The sequence below is a fragment of the Myotis myotis genome, unplaced genomic scaffold (genome assembly GCF_014108235.1).
Source record: "Myotis myotis isolate mMyoMyo1 unplaced genomic scaffold, mMyoMyo1.p scaffold_m19_p_9, whole genome shotgun sequence".
Lineage (NCBI taxonomy): Eukaryota > Metazoa > Chordata > Mammalia > Chiroptera > Vespertilionidae > Myotis > Myotis myotis.
In genome coordinates this window covers 53946964-53969966 of record NW_023416401.1, presented here as the reverse complement: position 1 = coordinate 53969966, position 23003 = coordinate 53946964, and the positions used below count along the sequence as shown (strand labels likewise).

Here is a 23003-nt window from a genome sequence, read left to right as displayed (position 1 = left end):
TTTTTAAGAAAGATAAAATCATATGTATTTCTGCTAATTGTGTACTGGGTTATTACAATCCTTATATAAAACTTTGCGTAGGGCTTACCCACCACAGCTTTTCCTAGATGTGTTATCACTTCAAAAGCCTTGCCATTAATTTCCAACATATTTCTTGCCCTGACTATGCTCCATTATTTCTACTTAACACGCCACTTATAGTGAAGAAAGCAAAAGTGCAGCAAGGTGATCATTTTTCTTTTTTTCTACTATACACATGCATTTTATTTTATATTTCACTAAAATTATATGCTGCTTTGTTGTCGTTTCTACACCATAGTGGCTAGACAACTATATACTTTATAGTGTTCATTCTCCACCTATATTTCTAGTACCCTGCTGGCACCACACATAGTTCTTACAGTATCATTGACTGTATCCTCTATGCTGTACTTCACATTCTTGGGACTGTTTTGTAACTCCCAATCCGTACTTCCTAAAGCCTTCAAGGTGATCATTTTTTCAAAATGAGAGAAAAATTCAAGCAAGAAATCCCTTAAAGGTTCTAATTTATTGCAAACAAACCTTTAAAAGATAAGTTTTAGTTGCATGTCATTTTTTATTATTGTAACCAAATGTAATTCAGAAAAATGAATAGTACAAAGACTCGTCTGAATGAACAGATGTACTTGTTAACTTCTCATGGGTAGAACAAGGCAGTAATCACTTTTCATCTTGTTTTATGCCACTGGGGTGATAGAGATAATTACGTAGGTGAAAACATTTTTTAGGCGACTACAAGAAATGATTTGTCATTTTGTGAATGAAAATGACTTCAGATGGCACTGTGCTGTAATGCACAGGTATAAAATGCTCACAGAAGGTGTTCTAACAGTCTACCAAATGTTAAGTCTCATGTGTTCCATTTGATCTTTTAACAAAACATGTCCTCATGTCTTTAGTATTTTTATTTTAAGTAAATCTCAATGTACAAGTTATCTTTTCCTGAACATTAACTCTATGAAAAAAGATTATAAGAATGATTTGCTATGCTTTCAATTTATATAATGTTACAAGCCACTAAGCACTATTTTTGAAACATTTCTTTTCTCCTGAAAAAGCTTATAATGGTCTTCCTAATGTTACAGTTTGTGGTTTTTAAAACTTGACATGTATCTCAGATTTGAACATTAGTCTTGACAATTATGAACTACAAGATTTCCAATTAAGAGGTGTCTTAGATATCTGGAATTTTTAAATCTCAAATTGCTCCCAAACTGACAATGTTTGCACTGAAAGTAAAGTAAAAGGGAAAAAATGAACTTGTTGATGTTCAGGTAGAGAATAAGGGGAAGAATAAGATAATACAGATTGTAGAAAAATAGGCATAGAACTTGTCTGTGTGAAAAATAAGAAATTGTTACAAGAATTACTTGATAAATCTACAAGTTGCTCTCAAAAGTTTAAGATTTCTTATTATCAAATAATTGACATAACCAAGATAGTGATATTAAATTTCCTTTAAAAAAGAAAATCATTTTGTAATGTTCATTTGTTTTCCTCTTATTCAATTGTGTGGAAAAGGGATTTAATATGTTTTGTCAAATGCATACACACATAAGACATACATGTTCAAGAAGCATTCTTTTTTAAATGGCTTAATCAGCAACAGTAGAAAGATATATGCATTTGCAGAACCTATTGTGTTCCAGCAGGGGGCTATAGAGCATACATACAAATTAATGGCATGTTTGTTTACTTCCGTTCCCCGTGGGGGTAATGGTGCAGCAACAACAAAAATAGCAAAACCTCAGATTTGGGGAGCAACTTCCATATATGCTCAGTCAGTAGGTGTGAGGAAAACACCACAGATGTGTCACAAGGCAACTGTTCAATGGAGGAAGTGTCTATGCTGGTGACAGTGAATACTGAAAGTACTCACACACACACTAGCTTTGGTAATGATGTGAAAATTTGGAAAGAAATCTTGAAGTGCCCAATTATTGTCATATTTAGGCAATTCATCTTTTTTTTTCTCCTAAGGAGGGCAGAAAGACATTCAGAAAACTTGCATGTTTTATTTCTTTGGGGTGGACAGGTAGAAATTTACACAGTGGCCATATAACTATCTGCAATTTTAAATTGTTTCCATATCAAAATTTGCCGTATTTTGTAGAAATTGCAGGATATGCAGTGCTCTAAATTGTGACAGTGGTGAAAATAATATGTAATATTCCTATAAAAACACTTGGCTGAAGAGGAGGAACTTAATTATATGCATTTACAATGGCAGAGACCTATGGAGTCCTCTGATGGACTTAGGAAACCCAGATTTACCTCCAAGAAAGTGAGGTCCTTGAGCCTTTTTTACACACCAAGCTATTCCTTTTTGTGTCCCATTTAACAAATTTATCTTTGAAGTATTTGACTGAGAACTGGGATAAATTGGATAACTGAAATTTAATTAGTAGACTACTATACTCTTTTAAAACCAAATTGTTTTGAAAATTAATATTTGAAGATTTTTGCTTATTTTTAAGTATAACAAAGCTTATTTAGAAAAGTACCACTACATATCTGGTAAAATTTGACATTTTTATAACATTGTACTTTATCACTTCTAAGCAACCCTAATAATAAATAGCAAGTGGGTATGGAAAATGTTCCAGCCAAACATATGTGGAAACAATTTATGTCGTGAAAATTCCACAGAAGGCCAACATTGTTTTCATTGTGATTTTAAAACATAGATAACACATTTTACAATCTCAAAAACATAGTTCTAGCTCAGTTATTCTGATTAAAGTAAACATCTAAGAACAATTAGAACTGCAACTCATTTTGAAGACCTAGTTTCTTTTAGATACTTCTGTTTATGTTGAGAAATATATTTTTAATTGACATATTTCACTGCCATGTACTACTTTAAACTTATCTTTACTTAATATATAATCATAAATGTTTTTATAGTTAGTATTTGCCTATAATGCCACATCCCATTTAAAATGTCTTTGGGGTTGAGAAAGTGAAATAGATAAAAATGAAAATTTGGAAGAATATTTTACTAGTTTGAAAATAGAAATCTTTTGTAGTTTTATTGACTAACATTTGTAGAACTTTGAATGATATATATGCTTAAGACTATTCTAATTGTATGCAGGCATTGTAAATAGGAAATCATATTTAATCCCAAAACGTCTCTTATTCTAAAATTGCCAATGAACTTCACTTTGCTAAATTTACTTTTGTTCTTTAATAATTAATCAAACCTAATATTACCAAATATACTTTATCGCAAATAAAGCAGCTGTAAAGAACCACGGTAGAAACTATTTTCTAGCCTAATCCAAATTATTATTTTAAATGGTCTCTACCTGCTGCCCTTTAGTTTTCTGCTGTGACATCTTGCAACTTACTTTTTCCGATCATTCAGAGTCTCACAGTTACTTATTCATATATAAAGCATATGCCTTATTAAATACAAATTGTAATTTTTGCTCTGCATAGTAAAAGCAATTTATTTTTCTATACATATGATTCCAAAAACACATTATTAAATAATGAAAGAATAAAGAAAAACATTTACATTTTATTTACCGTGAATAAATAAAATTCAGAAAAACATTTCTGAATGTCCAAAGTGATGTTTTAGTGAATATCAAAGTTTATCAAATTCAGAAAATATTTATATCTTTGAGAATGTTACTTGGAGTATCACATGCAAGAAATTTCTGGCATAAAATTGGTATGCTAAAACCAATCTGAATGTAATATTTTTGTTTAAGAAAACCCTAGTGATATATTTATTATTTAGTTTTAAATACTTTAAATATAGTTATAATCTTTATGTGAATGTGATTAAATTACCACATCATTTTATTATTTTTTACTAATACTTTAAATATTATAACATATGTCAACTATAAAAAGCATTATGATACTCAATCCTAAACAAAGAATTAAATTTTTAAGAACAATTTTTACAGGTCAAATCACACAGTTCTTAAAGTATATTCTCAGAATAGAAAATTGGGTGGTTTCTTCTTATCTGAGGTTTTAATACCTAATACGATAACAGAGCTTCATCAATATATGGCTAATAGCAGATGTAAAGTATGTGCTGGTAGTCCATCTCTCATAAAACTGCCTTTAGCTTTAATTCAAATCCATTGATTTCTACTCCAGTTAAAACTGAAGAACTTAATATGTCTTTTAATCCCTTTATTGTAAGCTAGGATAAAATTAATTTTACCCTGGAACTGCACAAAGCCAATTAACATGATCTTTAGAGTTATTTAGTAAAGTGCTTCAAATTGTTAAATTTATCTTGACCTCTTGGTTGCACTCTCTGACTGCTTTTTAAATGAAGTAATCAATATCTCACAGCCCTTTAAATAGCTTAAACTTCTCAAATATTTTACCTGTGTTCTAGTTAAGCTGTAAGTGAAGTGTTTACTCCTGGTCATGTAAATCTAGAGTCAATTATGCTAAATCTAAAGACAATTATGTACTTTTGAGGAACACAGCATGAATTAAATGGTTGTTTTAATAAAATCAAAGGCTCAAATTTTGTGCAAAGTAACTCAGTAATGAGTAAACCTATTTCCTACACAGAACGAGTATTCTCTTGGCAACTTAAAATGTAGAGCATTTATGTCCTTTTCGTTGCGCGGAGCTTCTGTTTTCCACACAGGGCTAGTTGAAGGCATTAATTTTCCTACTGTGATGGGGTGATCAACCGTCCTGTCAAGAAAATGGATCTCCATGTCACCCTTTAGCATGATTAAATGGAGGCATGTCTCTGTGAAAAAATACCAAAATTTCATGAGACAAATGGAACTGTAGAAAGCTCTGCTTTTCCAGAATGGTTTTGTTTTTAATATCTCAAAATGTCCCATTTGCTTGTCAGTTTATTTATAGGAAAACATTGCAGCTAGTTGCATATGTCTTATATTATTTCAGAGAAAACACAGGCACAACCCAATGATTTAAAATATTTCCAAATCTGAAAACTCAAAGAATCAGAAACTGCTGTGTATTGTCAGAAAAAAAAAAGTAGGGATGGGCTTCTGTACCTTATACACACTTATCAGTCTGTGTCTCTTTTAGGGGGACCTCTCCTTGCTCTTGCTTCCTCTACTTGTTAACAAAGAACTATCATCTTCTCAGATCTGAGTTCTGATAAAAATTACATCCCGTAGAGTTGCAGCCTCAGTAGTGTTCACAGCTAGGTGGACAGTGTTCTCAGGAGCCCGTGCACATGCCAAACTTTAAATTACACTAAGTGATGGACTTGACAGCTAATTAAGATTTCATATTTTGGCCACTTAGCAGAGGGCACCTGTTATGGCTCTTTCTATGAGCTTAAGGATACAATTTACAAATGGCTGTCTTAAAGCACGTTATTAAAACTTCCCTACAGTCTTCATTCTTTCCTGCGGAGTGGGAGTGAAGACAAGATTGAGGTAATTAAACAAAAGGAACCTAGAGAAGGCGGAGGGCCAGGGTGGAGGCGGAGCTCTCCAGATGCCCCTGTTGTTTAATTTCCTCCTGGAAGCAGCCCCTGTGCGCTCTGTGCCCCTCCCCCTTCCCGCCGTGGCCGTTGCGGAGGCTGACCGGCTGGGGTCAATGCCTTGCCTATTGATCAGTATCCCTGCAGTCCCTGCTCCGGCAGCTGCCTCATTGGCTTCTTTCAGGGCCTGCTTCAGTACATTAGAATAGAAATCCATAACCAGAGCTGTGCTCATCCAAGCAGGGGAAGAAACTAAATTAAATGGTATAAAACAATCTTGGATCAGGAGTTTGTGCCAATTCATCTTGATCTAAGATGTCACACCGGGCTCTCTGTCTGAGCACCTGGGCTAGAGGCAGCCATAGTGAAAATAGATGGAGCTGCGATCATTCATTTGTCAGCTAAGGAGCCAGGCAGCGGTTAGCAATTCCCTTCTGCAGAGGTCAGCTGACAGAACAATCAGTGCAACTGCAGAATAGAGCTTTCCTTTGAACTATTGTTACGGAGCATGCTCTTGCTGAGGCCTGGGGGAGGGGAGCCTCGCTTGCTTCCTGTTTCAAAAATACTATGTAAAGAGTAAAATGTATACTACACGAATCTAGATGCAGCTGCACAGAGCTCTTACCCCCTGTGTCTGTTCTTGTACATAAATAAAGTTGGTTTGAAATGCATGTACTGAGGTATAGATTATCAAACTGTTAAGTATCACTGTGCCTAGAATTAGGGGCCATTTTCATCCTTCTAAACACACAGGCAGTGATTATTGATTTTTTTTCTTCTTCTTGGTATCGTTAAGCTTTTAGGATATTCCCCCTCTTTAGTAACTATCACAAATCAGTGTTATACTTTGAATCTATAATCACACATACATACTTGTACTTTCGCTAACATTTCTTGTCTTTAAAAAACTAGAAAAAAAATCCACGAAGAAACAGAAATGCATACTATGATACCAGATTAGAAGCTATTTCTTATGTTACTTAAATATTTTATTTTATCTAATTTTATTTTGTTGAATTTATTGGTGTGACATTGGTTAATAAAACGTTGGTTACACTAAAATGCTTAATTGAAGCTTTTTATAAGAAATGTTGTTACAAAATATGACTTAAACCTTGGGAGTCGTAAAGTAATTTTATAAAATTGGAGAAATCATTATGAAGCAGCCTGCATGTGATTTGAAATATACTATACAAACTTAAATTAGAAAAATGAGTAATAACTAACATTTTAAAGGAAATATTTTAAAAGACGAATCTATTCTCCGTGGGCTCATTTTAGGTTTTTGTCTTTCTATATGCTGCTTAAAAACAAGTGCCAAATGTCCAGGACTAACATTTTTAAACAATAAAGTGTGACATGCAGAATTAAGAAACTATAGCCGCAGCAACAAATCCTTTCTGCACTCAATTGCACCAAACTTTCCTTGGAATCCAAATAAACAGCAAGTATTCTTTGATGTTATCATCTTAATTTTAAAGATAATCCACCCCCCATTTTTCCCCTTAAATACTTTAATACTGCTTTCTTATTCAATTTTTCCTTTCCACCTACTAAATTCTTTTAAAAAAAGATTTTTATTGATTTCAGAGAGGATGGGAGAGGAAGACAGAGATAGAAACATCAAACATGAGAGAGAATCGTCGGCTGCCTACTGCACACCCCCTCCTGGGGATCGAGCCCACAACCTGGGCATGTGCCCTTGACAGGAATCGAACCCGGGACCCATCAGTTTGCAGGCTGACACTCTATCCCCTGAGCTAAAGCAGCTAGGTCCCACCGCCTAAATTCTTTTTTTTTTTTTTTTTAAAATATATTTTATTGAGTTTTTACAGAGAGGAAGGGAGAGAGATAGAGAGCCAGAAACATCGATGGGAGAGAAACATCGATCAGCTGCCTTCTGCACACCTCCTCCTGGGGATGTGCCCGCAACCCAGGTACATGCCCTTGACCGGAATCGAACCTGGGACCCCTCAGTCCACAGGCCGACGCTCTATCCACTGAGCCAAACCAGTTTCGGCCTAAATTCTTTATAATATCCTATCATTTCCACTTCTTAGGTTCGCATAGCTCATCTTGCCCACATTTTACTCAGCCTTTCAGCACAGGTAAATTCATGAAATTTCAAGTGTATTCTTAAAAGCTTTGTGCTCGAGGTGTGTTTTTTTTTTAAATTTAGCTTTTGGAGAACCCATATCTAACTTTCTGGCAAGGATTTTGTTTTGTGTTACTTTTGTTTTAGTAAATTGGGATTTTTTAAAGGATTCAGGCCAGGATATCTGAAATCCTTTGGCAATGTTACCATTAACTCCCCAGACCTCACCGTGAATTTTGAAGTTGTTCACTTCTCTGCATCGCCTGTTTTACATCCCAACACCAAATAGTCTTAATCTCTCCCTTTGGTTTGTACAGTACCTTCCTAATTGACCACCTCAGTTCCAGCATTCTTCATACGCTCTCAGAATGGTTTTCTAAAACCCTAAATCTAATTAGGTTACTGTGTGGCTTAAACCCTATCTTGATTATCGCCCCATTGCTGCTGGTGGAACTCATGCTCTTCCTCAGAGTCAGACCCACGTGTTGGGGGCGTGGGGGTGAGGTTGTGGCGTGGTAAGGTTAGAAGGCTGCCCCTGGGTGCCCAGTGTCTCATTTCCATCCATCCTATCATGGAAAAAGTCCAGCTTCACCTTCATCAAGGCCAGTGTCCAAAGGGTCTGTGCCATTGGTCTGGCATCAGCAGTCTCGGTTCCTGTCTGGGTAGCTCTGTTCTTGGCTGAAATGCATTGCTGTGCTGCTGTATCCAGGTTCCCGGTTGGAGCCTGTGTTTAGAGTCCAGGCAGCTTCCTGCCTGCAGCTCTTAGGGCTACATGGTTACTATGGAGAGAGACCATGGGAATAAACTGGGCTAGTGGGTGTTACCGTGTAAGAGAGAGAAGGGCTTTGTCTTCATTAGGCTCAGGTTATATTATCTCGGGCTTGGGAAAGATCAAGAGCCCTTTTTCAAACTAACCAATCAACTTCCCAAGCTTTCATGGACTTCTGTTGGGCCTATCCCTAACCATTCATTTCCCAGGCTAGACTGACAGGCCTCTATGGTTGGCATGTTGGCTCCTATTGCACGTGTGTTTGTCTTCCCTGTTAGTGTCCCATCCTTTTCCCCAGTGATCTGCAGGGAACAGTCCAGTGATTCCCCTGGGAGTGTGTGAAGTTGTAACTTACTGGTGAAGCAAACAGGCGTATGCTCCCTAGTTGATTATGCTTAATAATGTCTGGTTTCCTTTGCGCTCTTCCTTTATTAATATCTGGCTACCTATGCTAACACATATCCCCCCAAGACTCTTGGGCCTTGTAATATTACAAGGGTAAATGGATGAAGGCCTCATCTTTTGTACTTTCTTCTTGCTGTCAAGGGATGTAGTCCTGCCTTATCCTCAGGCCCAGGGATTCTTCCTACCTGCCAGAGAAAGAGAGGAGCAAAAGGAAGGGGAATCTTCACATGAGGGCGGGGGGCTTTGCAAAATCCAGGTCAGTCTGGTGTTGTCCTAGGGAGGAGTCATATGCTATGTCTGGAGGATGGCACTCCTGGACAAGTTGGCCTCCTTCTTCTATTCTAAAGGTGACAAATTTGAGAAAAACTAGCTACCTACACTAACACCATTGTTCAAAGGATAAAAATGTAAATGTGAATATGACCAATAGAGCCATCTATGACCTGGCCCTTTCCTGACTCTCACCTCATTTTCTACCATTCTCCTCTTCACTCATAGAGTTGCAGCCCAATTGCCTATCCTTGAAATAGAAATGTTCAGATTTCTTCTTGCTTTAGGTTCTTAAACATACTGTTCTCTAAGTCCATAAAGTTCTCATTGATTTTGTAACCTTTACATTTCTAATTTCTGCTTAATAGCCTTTAAGGTAATTAAGGACAAAGACCTTGCTTTTCTCATCTTAATTCATATTAACTCATTAATTCATATTAGCATAATGCAATGTACTCTAGATCAGGGGTCCTCAAACTACGGCCTGCAGGCCACATGCAAATACAAATATTGTATTTGTTCCCGTTTTGTTTTTTTACTTCAAAATAAGATATGTGCAGTGTGCATAGGCGTTTGTTCATAGTTTTTTTTTTTTAAGCTATAGTCCGGCCCTCCAACGGTCTGAGGGACAGTGAACTGGCCCCCTGTTTAAAAAGTTTGAGGACCCCTGCTCTAGATGTTCAATTTTATATGCTGAATGAATGACTAACTGATGGAATGAATGACCTTCTACCACCACTGGCACATACTATTTTCTACTTGATCATTGCAAGAGTTGTTTTCTGGTTCCACTTGTCTTGTTTTCCCTCGCAATCTACCTTCCATACTGCTACTATCATGACCTCTCCAACAATAAATGAACCTGATGTCACCACCCGCTACAGAATTGTTCAGTGGCCTTCCATTAATCAAAGGTTAAAAGTCTTTAGCTTGCTGTACAAAGGCCTCTCATGGTTTGCTGCCTCTGTAGCCTCCTTCCCCCCATTGTTATTCAGCTGCCTTACCTTCAGTAGTATAGAATGACAAAGCAAAAGAACATGAGAAAAAAATAAAATAAAACAAAACATCTAAAAGTATTCAGAGGCCCATGCAGCTAATTTCTTGGTTGGTATACGGAACACTGAAGGCCCCCCTCCCCCATTTTTTGTCTTGATTTAATTAATGTATAGAGCAAGGTACTGAAAGAGACCAGAAAAACTGGATGGATTAATATTAGACGGAGCAGAAAGGTGAACTCCAATCACGCTGGTTCCGGAAGTTCACTTTTTAAATCCCTCTGTACCAAATATATAGCTATGATGGATAAAATACACAAATAGAAAACCAAAGAGGCATAACCAGACCCAGGAAAGATAGATATTTCTGTGGACAGGTAATGGAATAGAAATGCAATCATTTGGGCTGAAACCATTAGCTGCTTTCCAGAAGCAGGCTTTGGCTCCTATGAGCAGAGAGGACTTAAAATACATCATGAATAAAACGTAAAGCCAGGATCTAGGCTATGGCTTCCTTAGTTCCTGGAAGGACATTGAAAGGATATGAGTACATTGTTACTTGGTTAAAATGGAGGTTGTATTATTAAAGGGGAAAAGGAAAATGGATATTAACTATGAGACTGGCAATGTTTATCGCAACAGAAAATAATGAAAATAAGTGAGTTGTGGCCCTTGCCCGGTGGCTTGGTTGTTTGGAGCATTTTCCTGTATACCAAAAAGGTTGTGGGTTCTATTCCCGGTCAGGGCACGCACCTAGCTAGATTCTGGCTTTGATCCCATACAGGAGACTTGGGGTGCATACAGGAGACAACTGGTCAATGTTTCTCTCTCTCACAATGATCTCTCTCTCTCTCCCTCTCTCTCATACAGGAGACAACTGGTCAATGTTTCTCTCTCTCACAATAAAATCTCTCTCTCTCTCTCTCTCTCTCTCTCTCTCTCTCTCTCTCTCTCTCTCTCTGCCTGCAGCTCTTAGCTGCAAGAATCATTTAACTGTTTTCAAAGAACTGGGGAGAAAAAGTTACTTAGCCCAGTTTTTGAGGCTTGTATTATATTGCCAACAAGAATAGTATATGAAAAGAAAGTTACAGTCCAATCTCACCTGTGGACACAAATGTAAAAAAACAACAACTTGATTAGCAAATTTAGTTCAGAGTCTGTGTATTGATTGGCCTATTTACCTACCTCTTGATCAAATCACATCTATCCATCCTTCCATCCTTCCATTCATTCTTCAGTCTATCCAGAGTTTACCCTGAGAATGCAAGTGTTTGAGGCCAGAGAATATACATTTCAGGTGACACTGATATGGTTATACAATAGATTAAAAAACCTTTGATAAGGTCAGGATTATGGTGATATTTGGGATGTGAGGAAGGGGTAGTGAAGACACAATCCACAGTAGACTTTAGTTATATTCACATTAGTTCATTACATTTTAGTAAAATAAGATTGTGTGCAGATTATACTACGTTGTTTGTATACATGTATATCATGATATTCTTTATTCTCTATGTAATTTAATGGATGCTGGTAATATCACATAATAAATACCAAACAAAAAAATAAAAGGTCGAGGCTAGGGTAGGACTGAGCAAAGGACTAAGCAAAGGCCCTCTACTGGGGATTGAGCCTGCAACCCAGTCATGTACCCTGACCAGGAATCTAACTGTGACTTGGTTCATGGGTGGAATTGGTTCAACCACTAAGCCACACTGGCCGGGCTATCGTTTGAGTCTTAAATTCATCATTTCTTCCTTTGTGAACAGGCTCGTCTCGCTTATATGCACTAGTGAGCTCTTGAGAACCTGGACTATTTATTTTTATGTCTCCAATTTCCTGGCCCAAAGTAGATGCTCAATAAATATTTGTTAAATTAGTGGGAAAATTTGTAAATGAATTAATGAGCAATCTTTTGTAAAAGAGAGTCATTGAGATAAAATTTATATTTCATAAAATCTATCCTTTTAAAACGTAAAATTCAGTGATTCTTAGTATATTTGGAGTTGTGCAGATATAAGCATAATATAATTTTATAACTTTTTATCACCACAAAAACCTAGCACTCATTAGCTATCCCTAACCATTTCACTCCTATCCCACCTCTAGGCAATCACTCATGTACTTACTGTCTTTATAGATTTGCCTATTCTGGACATTTTATGCAAATGGAATCATACAATTTGTGATTCTTTGTAAGGACCTTTTCCTTAGCATAATGTTTTCAAGGTCATCCACATTGCAGTGTGTACCAGTACTTGATTATTTTTTATTACTGAATAATATTTTATTGGATGGATATACCACATTTTGTTTATCTATTTATTAATTGATGGACATTTGAGTTTTTTCCACTTCTTGGCTATTATGAATAATACTGCTGTGAATATTCATGTCCCAGTTTTTGTGTGCTCATTTATTTTCATTTCTTTTGGGTAGATAGATACCCTGGAGTGGAATTGTTGGGCCATATGGAAACTATTTTTATCTTTTTGATAAACTGCCAGACTATTTTCCAAAGTAGTGGTACCATTTACATTCCCACCAGCATTGCATGAGGGTTTCGATTTCTGTACATCCTCAACAACATATGTTGTTTACTGCCTGTTTTTTTTTTACTACAGCCATCTCAGTTGATATGAAGTAGTATCTCACTGAGTTTTTTATTTACATTTTTCTAATGACCAGCAATATTGAGCATCTTTTAATATGTGTATTGGCCATTCATATGTCTTTGAAGAATTAGCTATTCAAATTTTTGCCGATTTTAAGAGTAGAATTTTCTTATTATTGAGTTGTAACATCTATTCTGGATAAAATCCCTTATTAGATTATGATTGACAGTATTTTCTCTCAGTCTATGTGTTGTCTTTACTTTTTTGATACTGTATTTAAAGTGCAAACATGTTTAATATTGATGAAATCCAATTAAAATATTTCAAAATTACTTTTGCTTTTGGTATCATATCTAAGAAATCATTGACTAACTGAAGATCATGAAGATATGCATCTATATTTTCTTCTGCAAGTTCTTTAGTTTTAGCTCTAATATATGGGGCTATGATCCATTCTGAGTTGACTTTTTGCAAGGTGAGAGGTAGAAGTCCAAATTCATTCCTTTGTATGTGGATAACCAGTTGTCCCAGTACCATTTTTTAAAAAAGACTGTTCTTTCCTGAATGAGCAATCTTGAATGTTTCTATAATCATGTCTTTTTTGTATTGATATTCGTTTAATTTATATTCTTATGTTTTGATTTTCAGGTTGCTTACCAAGTGTCCCACAAGTGAAAAAAATTTCCACATCTTATGAGGAAAGACGGAAACAAGCTACTGCTATTGTTTTACTAGGAGTCATAGGAGCTGAATTTGGTGCTGAAATTGAACCTCCTAAACTGTTGACCAGACCTCGAAGCTCTAGTCAGATTCCTGAGGGATTTGGTTTGACTACTGGTGGATCCAACTACTCACTGGCCAGACATACTTGTAAGTTTTGAAATTCCTAATGCTGATGTATCGCTTCTCAATACATATTATTTGTTAACAAAATCTAAGAATATTGACTATATCCCCAGTTTCAACTCACATAGGAGGCTCAGATGAAGTTAGGAAGCAGGACAATCTGTTCAGCACATTACCCTGTGTCATAGTTGCCCAGACTTCTTTTCAAAAGTTCAAATGTGGTTTTTAAATGCTTTTCTTAACACATTTCTGAGATTTGAGTTTTCACAATTTGGTCAAAATTTTAGCCAAAATTGATGAAAGCTAGCTTTAAGTTAAAACTTTTAACTTATAAAATCATTTCTCAAAAACTACCTGACATGTCCTGAACGTGATTTGAAAAGTTAGGGGTGGAGGTGGAACACCAATTATTTTCATTTAAAAATAACATTTTAAAGGGCATGAATGAGGAATTGTGAATTACCTCTAATTTAAAAAGTATTCCAATACCAGTTTTAAAATGGTGAAATAATTGCAGTCAGCGCTCAAAGGGCTTGTGTCATATTGCTCTAGTTCTGTAGTTGATATATTAATAACAGGTAAGGGTATTTTATAGTGATGTCTGTTGTTACCTTAATGTTGGAACTTCTTTACATAGGTCAAAATGCTCCTGCCGTATTGCAAAATCATCTCTAATGTCATGTTAAGGAGCAAATATCCTACTGAATGCAGGACAACCTTTTTTTGTAGAACAAATTGTAACATGTTCTTTAGGTGTTGTTTGTTGTTTTTTTGTTTTGTTTTGTTTTTGTTTTGTTTTTTTAACTTTTAAGCAAAGGAAAAAGATATATGTTAATTTGGGAGTTACAATGGCCAAGAACGTCATTGGATCATTATCCTGTACTTTTGCTGTGAAGTCAAGGGACTGTATTGGAGGTTTTTATTACTGAAGCCCTGTTCTAACTTAGCTGTTGTGCCCCTTCTCTGCCTTTGGTTCAGAATGCAGCAAATATTTATTAGTGTTTGTAATCTTTTTATCTCTACTTGATATTGAGAATCAGAGAGTAATAATAACAAGACCACCACCAACAACAATAATAAAGCTACTAATTGTTTTGAGCATAATTTTAAGCTTTTTCTATGCATTAACTCAGTGCTCATAGTCACCTTTTCTTTTCTTTTTTTCTAAAAATATTTTTATTGATTTCAGAGAGGAAGAGAGAGATATATAAAAACATAGAAACATCAATGATGAGAAATAATCATTGATTGACTGCCTCCTACACTCCCCCTAATGGGGATCGAGCCCACAACCTGGGCATGTGCCCTGACGGGGAATCCAACTGTGACCTCCTAGTTCATCGGTTGACACCAAGCCACACCGATTGGGCCATAGTCACCTTTTAAAGTGGTATCTGCATTTAACACATTAGGCTAGGGGGCACAGAAAGGCTTAGGCAGCTTGGCGAGTTCATACCTCTAGGAAATGGCCTTTTGAGGCTCAGCACCATTTGTTGGTTCCAAAGCTCATGCTTTTGACCAATATGCAAACTGCTGCTGTTCAATGGTTGCTAGTTGAAAGGGCTTAATGACTAACCTGTGCTATCATTTTATAACTTGAAAAGTACATTTTTTTGGGGGGGGTTGCCTTTAAATTTCATCCATTACCCTACTTTTTCATCAAAGATCTTAGGTTCCTTGGCATTAAATTTGCCTACCACAGTTTATAGTTATCAGCTTAAATCTTGCTCTCCTTGTTAGAAACAGTTAGCTATCTAAATATGTTGTGTCTTATTTAGGCTCTTTTCAATCAGTTATGTGTTAAATTAACCAGTTATAATGTTAACCTGCTTGAAGTTGCTGTATGTATTGCCATGTTATTTGTTTACATGGCATTTAGGATGTATTGGTACCATTAAAAATTTAGCCTTTATGGCATCCCATTGAATGAGATAATAATTATTATCCTCATTTTGAGATAAGGCCATTAAGATACAATATTTGATGAACTTTAATTGCTAATGTAGTTAGAGGTATAGAGGTGAAGTCTAAACTTCCTCATAAAGCCGTTCTGTGAAAACTCTTTATGTCCCAATTATCACATTGATGGGAGGAAAGAGTGATATTGATACTTAATTCAAAAGTCATGTTTAGCCCTGGCTGGTGTGGCTCAGTTGGTTGAGTGTCGTCCTATGCACCAGAAGGTGGCCAGTTGGATTCCTGGTCAAGGCACATACCCAGGTTGTGGGCTTGGTCCCCAGTAGGGGGCATGCAGGAGGCAGCCGATTAATGTTTCTCTCTCTCCCTTTCTCTCTAAAGTTAATACAAACATTTTAAAAATTAAAAAAAACCTTTAAAAAAGGCATATTTAATTTAGTTTTATAATACATTTTATACTTAGATTTGAATACATATGAATCTTTTGTGAGTATTAAACTTTACATGAAACATCAAAATCACATATTGAAGACCAAGCTGAAGGACTCAGTGATTGAGGGGCCTAGACTTGCCCACTCTATTACCTGTACCCTTGGTAAGTGAAGTGTCCCTCTGGGTCATAGTTTCCTCTTACATAAAATAAAAGACCGGGACTATTCTCTTTTTATAGTCCTTTTTGTCCAATTAGTCTGCTTCTGAAGAGAAATAGAAAGCATCTCAGGATATTCACCTTCTTCGTAACTTTCCCATTTTCTTCTCAGTGTACCGATGGATGCTTCACATCAGCCCAACTTTAGTCAAGATTCTTCATTTGTATTTGGACCCACAGAATAAAGCATGTTAGACTATTTTACAGTATTATTTATAATATTACCTTGTAGGACTTTTGGTTCTTTCATTTGGTCTCTTCTGCTCAGTTTATAATTGTGGAATTATGCTGGCACGTCAGTAGTAAATTCCATTTTGATCTCTCATTAGCTTTCTTACTTTGGGCAAGTGTCATAAGTCATTTCCCTAGGCAGCAGACTCTGAGGCAGATTTGTATGCAGACCTGTTCTGGGATCAATACCTTTAGGAGAGTGAAAGAAGCAGGATTGGGCAGGGGAGAAGTTGAATTGCATTTCAATTGCTTAGAAAGCCTCAGCCCATCTCAGGGAACTCTGGAGCTGGGATGGCCCTTCAGACTTGTCCTGAACTAGGACTGAGGGCTTGGCTTTTAAGCCTTGTGTCAGTCAGTTACTGGAATCAAGTCATTGGTGCCCTGAGTGGAGTGGGGGGAGGAGGGGGAAACTTGAGTGAGGCAGCTCTCTTCCATTTAAGGCAAACCCCCACAGAGGGACTGGGCTGAGGTGTATTAGCCACTAACACACCATGAGCTTGGGAAGTGAGTGCTTTGGTCGTGGAGAGGCGGAGATGGGCAACCTCTCCAAGTCCTACCCAGCATGTAACTCAGGGGTGTGGAACCTTCTTTCTGTCAAGGGCTGTTGGGATATTGATAACATCATTTGTGGGCCGTACAGAATTATCAACTTAAATATTAGCCAGCTGTATTTGGTCAAACATTTAACTCACCCCTAATGCCTTGGCAGAGCTTAGTCCAAATGATTCTGAGGGCCTTATACGGGGTATTCCCCAACCCTGATGTAATTGATTTATCTGTGACCCAGTTCCCTTTCTATCAACAGAAATGGAGAGCAGGGCTGCTGTTTATTTAACACACTTTTTATTCCAGCTTTATGCAGAGCTCCTATTTCCCTGCAAGACAGATATTTCATCCAGCACCTAGCACAACACAAGACACGTTAATAATAGTTACTGAGCATTTACGCTGTGGCAGGCATTTTGCCCGTATTATCTTATGTGATCTTCTAATCCTATCAAATAAGTCCTAATATTATTCCCATTGTTCAGACGAAGAAACTGAGGCTTTGGATTAAACTTTCTTCCTGCAGACAATAAATCAAGGGCACAGGTTAAATGTTTTAAGGTCATACTGCTAAAAAGTATCAAGCCTGGACTTGAACACCTATCTCCCAACTCCAAATCAGTGTATGTTCGCCATTTCAAATAGTTTTCTTGTGTTACAAACAAGAAAGATTCAGAAATGGCCCTGAAAAAAGGAGGATCAAGGCAGCAGGTACCAGGCCACCTTTAAATCTGAACATTTATTGAATCGTTTTTTAGGGATGTGCTGGTGCCATGGAGATATAAATGTGTGCAAAATCCATGCTGCTATAATTGTGAACTGGCTTGTATCTGTGGTGTGAAATATTTCGATTAGGAAAAAAAATCACTTTTTCCCTACAGTGGGGCTTTATAAATATCATAATATTAGAGTTCATCAGCTGGCCAAGGTGTATAACCTCACTGATGTTACATGGAAAATACTGTCTTTATGTGCATTTGTGTTTTTGTTCTGGGAAAAGGATTTACAAATTTCATTCAATTCTCAAAACATAGTCATTAAAATAAAAATGGATAAGAACTCCAAGAGTTTGTTAGAATAAATTGTTATTATGATTTTAAAAACAATAAGTTATGTTCCTCTTAACTAGTTCAATTATAATACCACCAAATAGAAGCTTCAGTTTGATGTCACTTAAGGAATATTTCAATTATGTGAGAAACTGTATTTGGTTTCCTATGGTGCTATGTTTGACTTCATTCTGTTGTAGTCTGCTATTGTGCAAATGATTCTCCAAATACTTCCTGTGCTTCCTAACAGTGCATGTTTTGTTTAATGAATTTGTTAATATTGGTTGAGGATGATTTTATAATGAATTTATTTCCTAAGTTTTAAGGTAAGAAAGTTAAACCAAATCTCAAATGTTTTAGCAGCAAGATTAGGACAGCTAGTGGTAACACAACCAGTGGTAGGCACAAGATACAGAAAAGGTACCAACAATGACGAGGAAAGCAGCATGCCGCTTGCAAGGATAAGCAATGACAAAGGAGTGTATATTTTCAAAGTTTACAAACAAGTCATCAGATTGTGTTGCTGAGTTGCTGCTGTGGCCACAGGGATTGCCTTTCTCATTACTTAGCCTCATTTTTCTAACCTGGCCTTTCCGGCCCTAGGATGGAATCCTGCCTTCTTATGTGGCTTCTTACTCCACCGTCAACTTCGTTCATTCATTCTCATTGCACCAACTCAGCTTTCCATGTTCTTTCCCACCCTTCTCATTTGTAATTTTACCTTTGAAAATCATCTGGTCCAGGTGCCACTTTATTTTCATCACCATTACACCATCTGTGTTTAGAGCTGTAATTCTTCACTCCGGCTATGCACTAAACTCAAATGTAGAGTGCTTTAAGAATACATAAGCATTACCCTAGAGTTCGTATTCAGGAAGTAGGGGGTGGAATTTGGGCATCTATGTTATTTTTAAAGGTTCATATGTAATTTTCTTTTGTAGCCAGAATAGAGAAACCTAGTATAATATAGAATTCTTTAGTTGTTTTAATTGTTATATGGTTGTTCTGGTCATTAAACTACTTTAATGTACAAATTATAATTTTCTTTGTATTTTAAGAGGGAAGAGAAAATGGGAGCTAATCAGAGTAAATAGGTGGCATTTATATTAGCCTCAGAGCTAATTCTTTAAAAAAAAATATATATATATATATATATATATATATATATATATATATATATATATATTTCAGAGGGTAAGGCAGAGGGAGAGAGAGATGGAGACATCAATGATGAGAGAGAATCATTAATCAGCTGCCTTCTGCATGGCCCCTATTGGGGATCAAGCCTGCAAACCAGGCAAGTGCCCTGGCAGGCAATCAAACCATGACCTCCTGGTTTATAGGTGGACACTCAACCACTGAGCCACATTGGCCAGCCTCTCAGAGCTAATTCTTGAGGTAGTTCAGCTTTTTTATTGGAATTTTATTTTTCTGGATTAGTTGGGTTTCAGTCTTAATATCAACACAAAGTAACTGGTAGCTCAGTTTCTTTAACTAAACATGGGAATAATGATAGCACTTACCTCACAGAATTATTGTGAGGATTAAGTAAATTAGTGTATGGAAAGCATTTAGAAAGTGCCTGACATTCAAGTGTTAGTCAAATGTTAGTAGTTATTATTTTTACTAGAAATGTTCATAGGAGGATAAGGAAAAGAAATAGCTCTTTTTAAAGCATTGTTATCTAATAGGAGATTTATATGTGTATATGCTACGTTTTAAAATCTTTTTAAGAACCTTAGGAGGTAGGTATTGCTGTCAATATTTTATATATGAGTTAACTGATACTCACAAAAATTTAATAATTTCCTTAAGGTTGCCTGTCTTGTAAGGGATTTGAATCTGGTTACATTCCCCCCCGCCCCCCAAGCCCAGAATACTTTTCCTACAATACATACATATTCCCACTGTTTGTGGCAAAGCACGTTGTTCCTAGAGGATTTATGTAAAAATATACTAAAACACCAAGTTTTTCGGTAAAACCATGTGTTTTACGTTGTTTCTTATTTTAACCACATCAACAATATGAAGCTCAGATCCAATGGAAATTTTCACTGTTCTTATGTTTTTCCTTGTAAATAATTTATGTTGTGTAACAGCTTTATCATTTTTAACAGAGATCTGACACTTGCATTACAGGCCCTGTTTGGTGATGTAATCCCATCCTTGTTCTCCAAAAATAACTTTAATTTGCAATCATTTTTTGTTAATTCACTGCACTGATGGGTTTAGGTTCCTCTTCTATAAAACAGGCAAGTTGGACAAGGTTATTTCTAAAGCCACTTCATCTAAAATTGCAGGGTTCTGTGAAATTATTAATGTGATTATTCTTTCTCTAACTATATGGTAGATTGCTTGTGTTTATTGCTGCCACTTGAACTTGGTTATCTTACTTTCTTTGCTCTGTACCAATTGTCCTATCTGTTTTTATAGGATCCACAGCTATGCCATATGTTTGACACTGAGCATCTTGAATGTATTTTCTGCCATCCCTCCTTATGGGATTCTTATATCAGCTTACCAGGCTACAGTTCTTTCTACATCACATATTCTCTACACATATCCAGCTTCATGGACTTGCGTAATGTTGAACTTAGTTCAGTAACTAAATATAATATCTGTGGTAGTTTGAGATTTGTGCCTTATAGGAATATAGTATGAAGTCATTATAACAATTTTTTGGTCTAGATTGTGATGAAGCATTGGTATAAGACTCTGAAAACCATCTAATGTATGTATTAGTTACCTTGATTCAGTTTTCAATTTTAGTTCAATTTTAAATGTCCTTGATTTCTTGTTCCCCGGACTGTCTGAGTGTAGTTGAGTCAGTGACAGGTGTTAGCATTGTATTGCAAATGGCAACTCCCGGCCCCCCTTTTTTCCCCATAGGACATTCCTAGTTCTGGTTTTTAAATAATCTTGGCCTGAGGTTTTCTGACAGCTCTGCAGAATGGTCCTTCCAATTTATATGTCTTTTTCCAATTTATATGTCTTTTTTCCATTTATATGTCAGTTTGGATTCAATATTATTTTATAATAGTTTCAGATGTAAGCCATAGTGGTTAGACATTTATATAATTTCCAAGGTGATCCTCCTGGTAAGTCTAGAGAACTCATCTGGCACAGTATATAGTAATTACAATATTGACTAATTCCCTATGCTGTACTGTATGTCAATGGGGGGAAAAGAGGGACATAAGTAATACTTTTAACAATAAAGATTTTTTAAAAAAAAACTAAGGTAGATCATATCACTCAGGGCTAGCTAGATAATTCATCAGCAAGACAAATAACAAAAAATCAGTAGCTTTTGCATAAACTAGTGAACAAAATAGGGACATAAATGTGTACATTTTATTCAATATTATAGTAAATAGTATCTATTCAAGGGTCTTAAATAATAGTGACCAACGTACTAAAAGTGGTTCTCCCAGTTACAAATAAGAAAAGGGACTACATTAGAAGGAATCTTGAGATAGGAGGTTTTGAGAATGCATATAGATAGAAAAAGAAGCATAGATTTGTGCAGCTGACGACCAAAAGAGGTAAAAGAATCTCCTGGGGGTTCAGAAGTAACACAAGATCAGCGACTTGTCTAGGATGAAGTAAAATGGGTAATAAGGGAACTAGGGACTGGGAGAGACCCTCTTTCCAAGGAGGTGGAGCTACTGAGGAAACCCCCAGCCTGTGGGGCGTGAGCAAGCCTGCCCAAGGACGAGGCCTGTTGTTGCCTGTGAGCAGCGAGGAGAGATGGGGCTGAAGGTGCTCAGATGCAGCACCTGTTACTGGGGGCAAGTGATGGTCCACCTGAGTCAGAGCCGCCTGCCATTTCCCAGGGTTGGCAGGCCAGAGCTGCTTGCGGGAAAGTGTCTTTCCCCTTGCAGGATCACTCTGCTGACCTCTGTTGACCAAGCTTAACATTCTGCCAGCTGGCAAAGAGGTGCTTACAGAGTCCAGCACTACTCTTACAAAGCCAGGGGGAGGTGGTAGATTTGGAGCTGAGAGACTATAAATTGGTAACTGTCCTAGAAGAAATAATTGATCATTAAAATTCTAAAATCCAATCTACTAAGTCAGAACTTGTAAATCACTAAAATTTTATTCTCTGCTTGGTCCTTTATAATGAACCAATTATTTTCACCATAAATATTTTTTTGAATCGAGTTATTATAGTATTTTTTTGAATCGAGTTATTATTTTATGTTTTGAAAGACTGACCAAGAAATTGTTCTCTATGTTTCTTTCTGAGAAGTACCTTTATCATAGCTGAATAGATCCCTAGGCAATGTAGTCATGTTCCTACTGAAAGGGGTAGGCTTACAACAGAACTGCACCAGGCCTCACAAAGCTGCACTCTGCCGGTGTGTGGTCAGCAGAACTAACTCTGTTCTGCATTTACAGATAAATAAATGATGGTTGGCAACTGTTGTTCCAAATTTGCATTTCAATGGCCTAGTAATGTCCCATCATTTACCTACTACTTCTCAGGGATGTTAGTGATAAGGAATAATTAATGATTTGTTAACAAGATCAGATCTTTGATTATAATGTACAATAGATGTACAAATTCTATATTTAACTTTTATTTGCCTTTTAATTGCTATGGATTTCTGGGTCTGCTACTCGCTACTTTATCAGACTGAAGAAATGGTTCCTATAATCGGCAGTCCCAGTAGACATTCCCATGTACTTTCTCCAGAATAGAAAAGGCAGTCCACTTCCATTAGATGTTGTAGAATGTTGCAGTGGCGTCCATTTCAGCTGCAGTTGTCAGTCGCCGGGCAGCATCTGGCGTTAGGAAAGGAGGAAATGGCAGGCAGAGGACTTACTAGTGTTTTCCTGTTGAATGGTTTATAGGGGATCACTATTGGTAGGTGGAGGATTCTTTGGATTTTTAAGCACTAGAGAAGTTTAGGCCAAGAAAAGATAATGTATTAAGCCTGAGCTCCTTTAAAATTCTACTTTGTATGACCGACCATTGCATTACAGAGCAGTCTGCTCAGAATGTCTCCAGAGCCGGTCCTCTGCCCTCCAAGAGCCTCCTATGGCATTGGCTTGAGTGGAGCAGGTCATTCTGCTTCTGGGAAAAGAGTGTTCTGGGCAGTAGCACAAGCCCTAAAATATT

General features: G+C 36.8%; 1 protein-coding gene across 10 annotated transcripts in view; it reads left to right on the top strand.

Annotated features, from left to right (window-relative positions):
* WDR7 (WD repeat domain 7) overlaps nt 1–23003 on the top strand; it is a 305323-nt gene that overhangs the window by 169374 nt on the left and 112946 nt on the right. For 9 of the 10 annotated variants that reach the window (XM_036321172.1, XM_036321168.1, XM_036321167.1 and 6 more), the window contains one exon: nt 13289–13510. The exons of the other annotated variant lie outside the window; for it this stretch is intronic. In XM_036321172.1, the coding sequence (XP_036177065.1) occupies nt 13289–13510 (222 nt within the window). The remainder of the gene's footprint in view (nt 1–13288; nt 13511–23003) is intronic. 10 annotated transcript variants of the gene reach the window in all.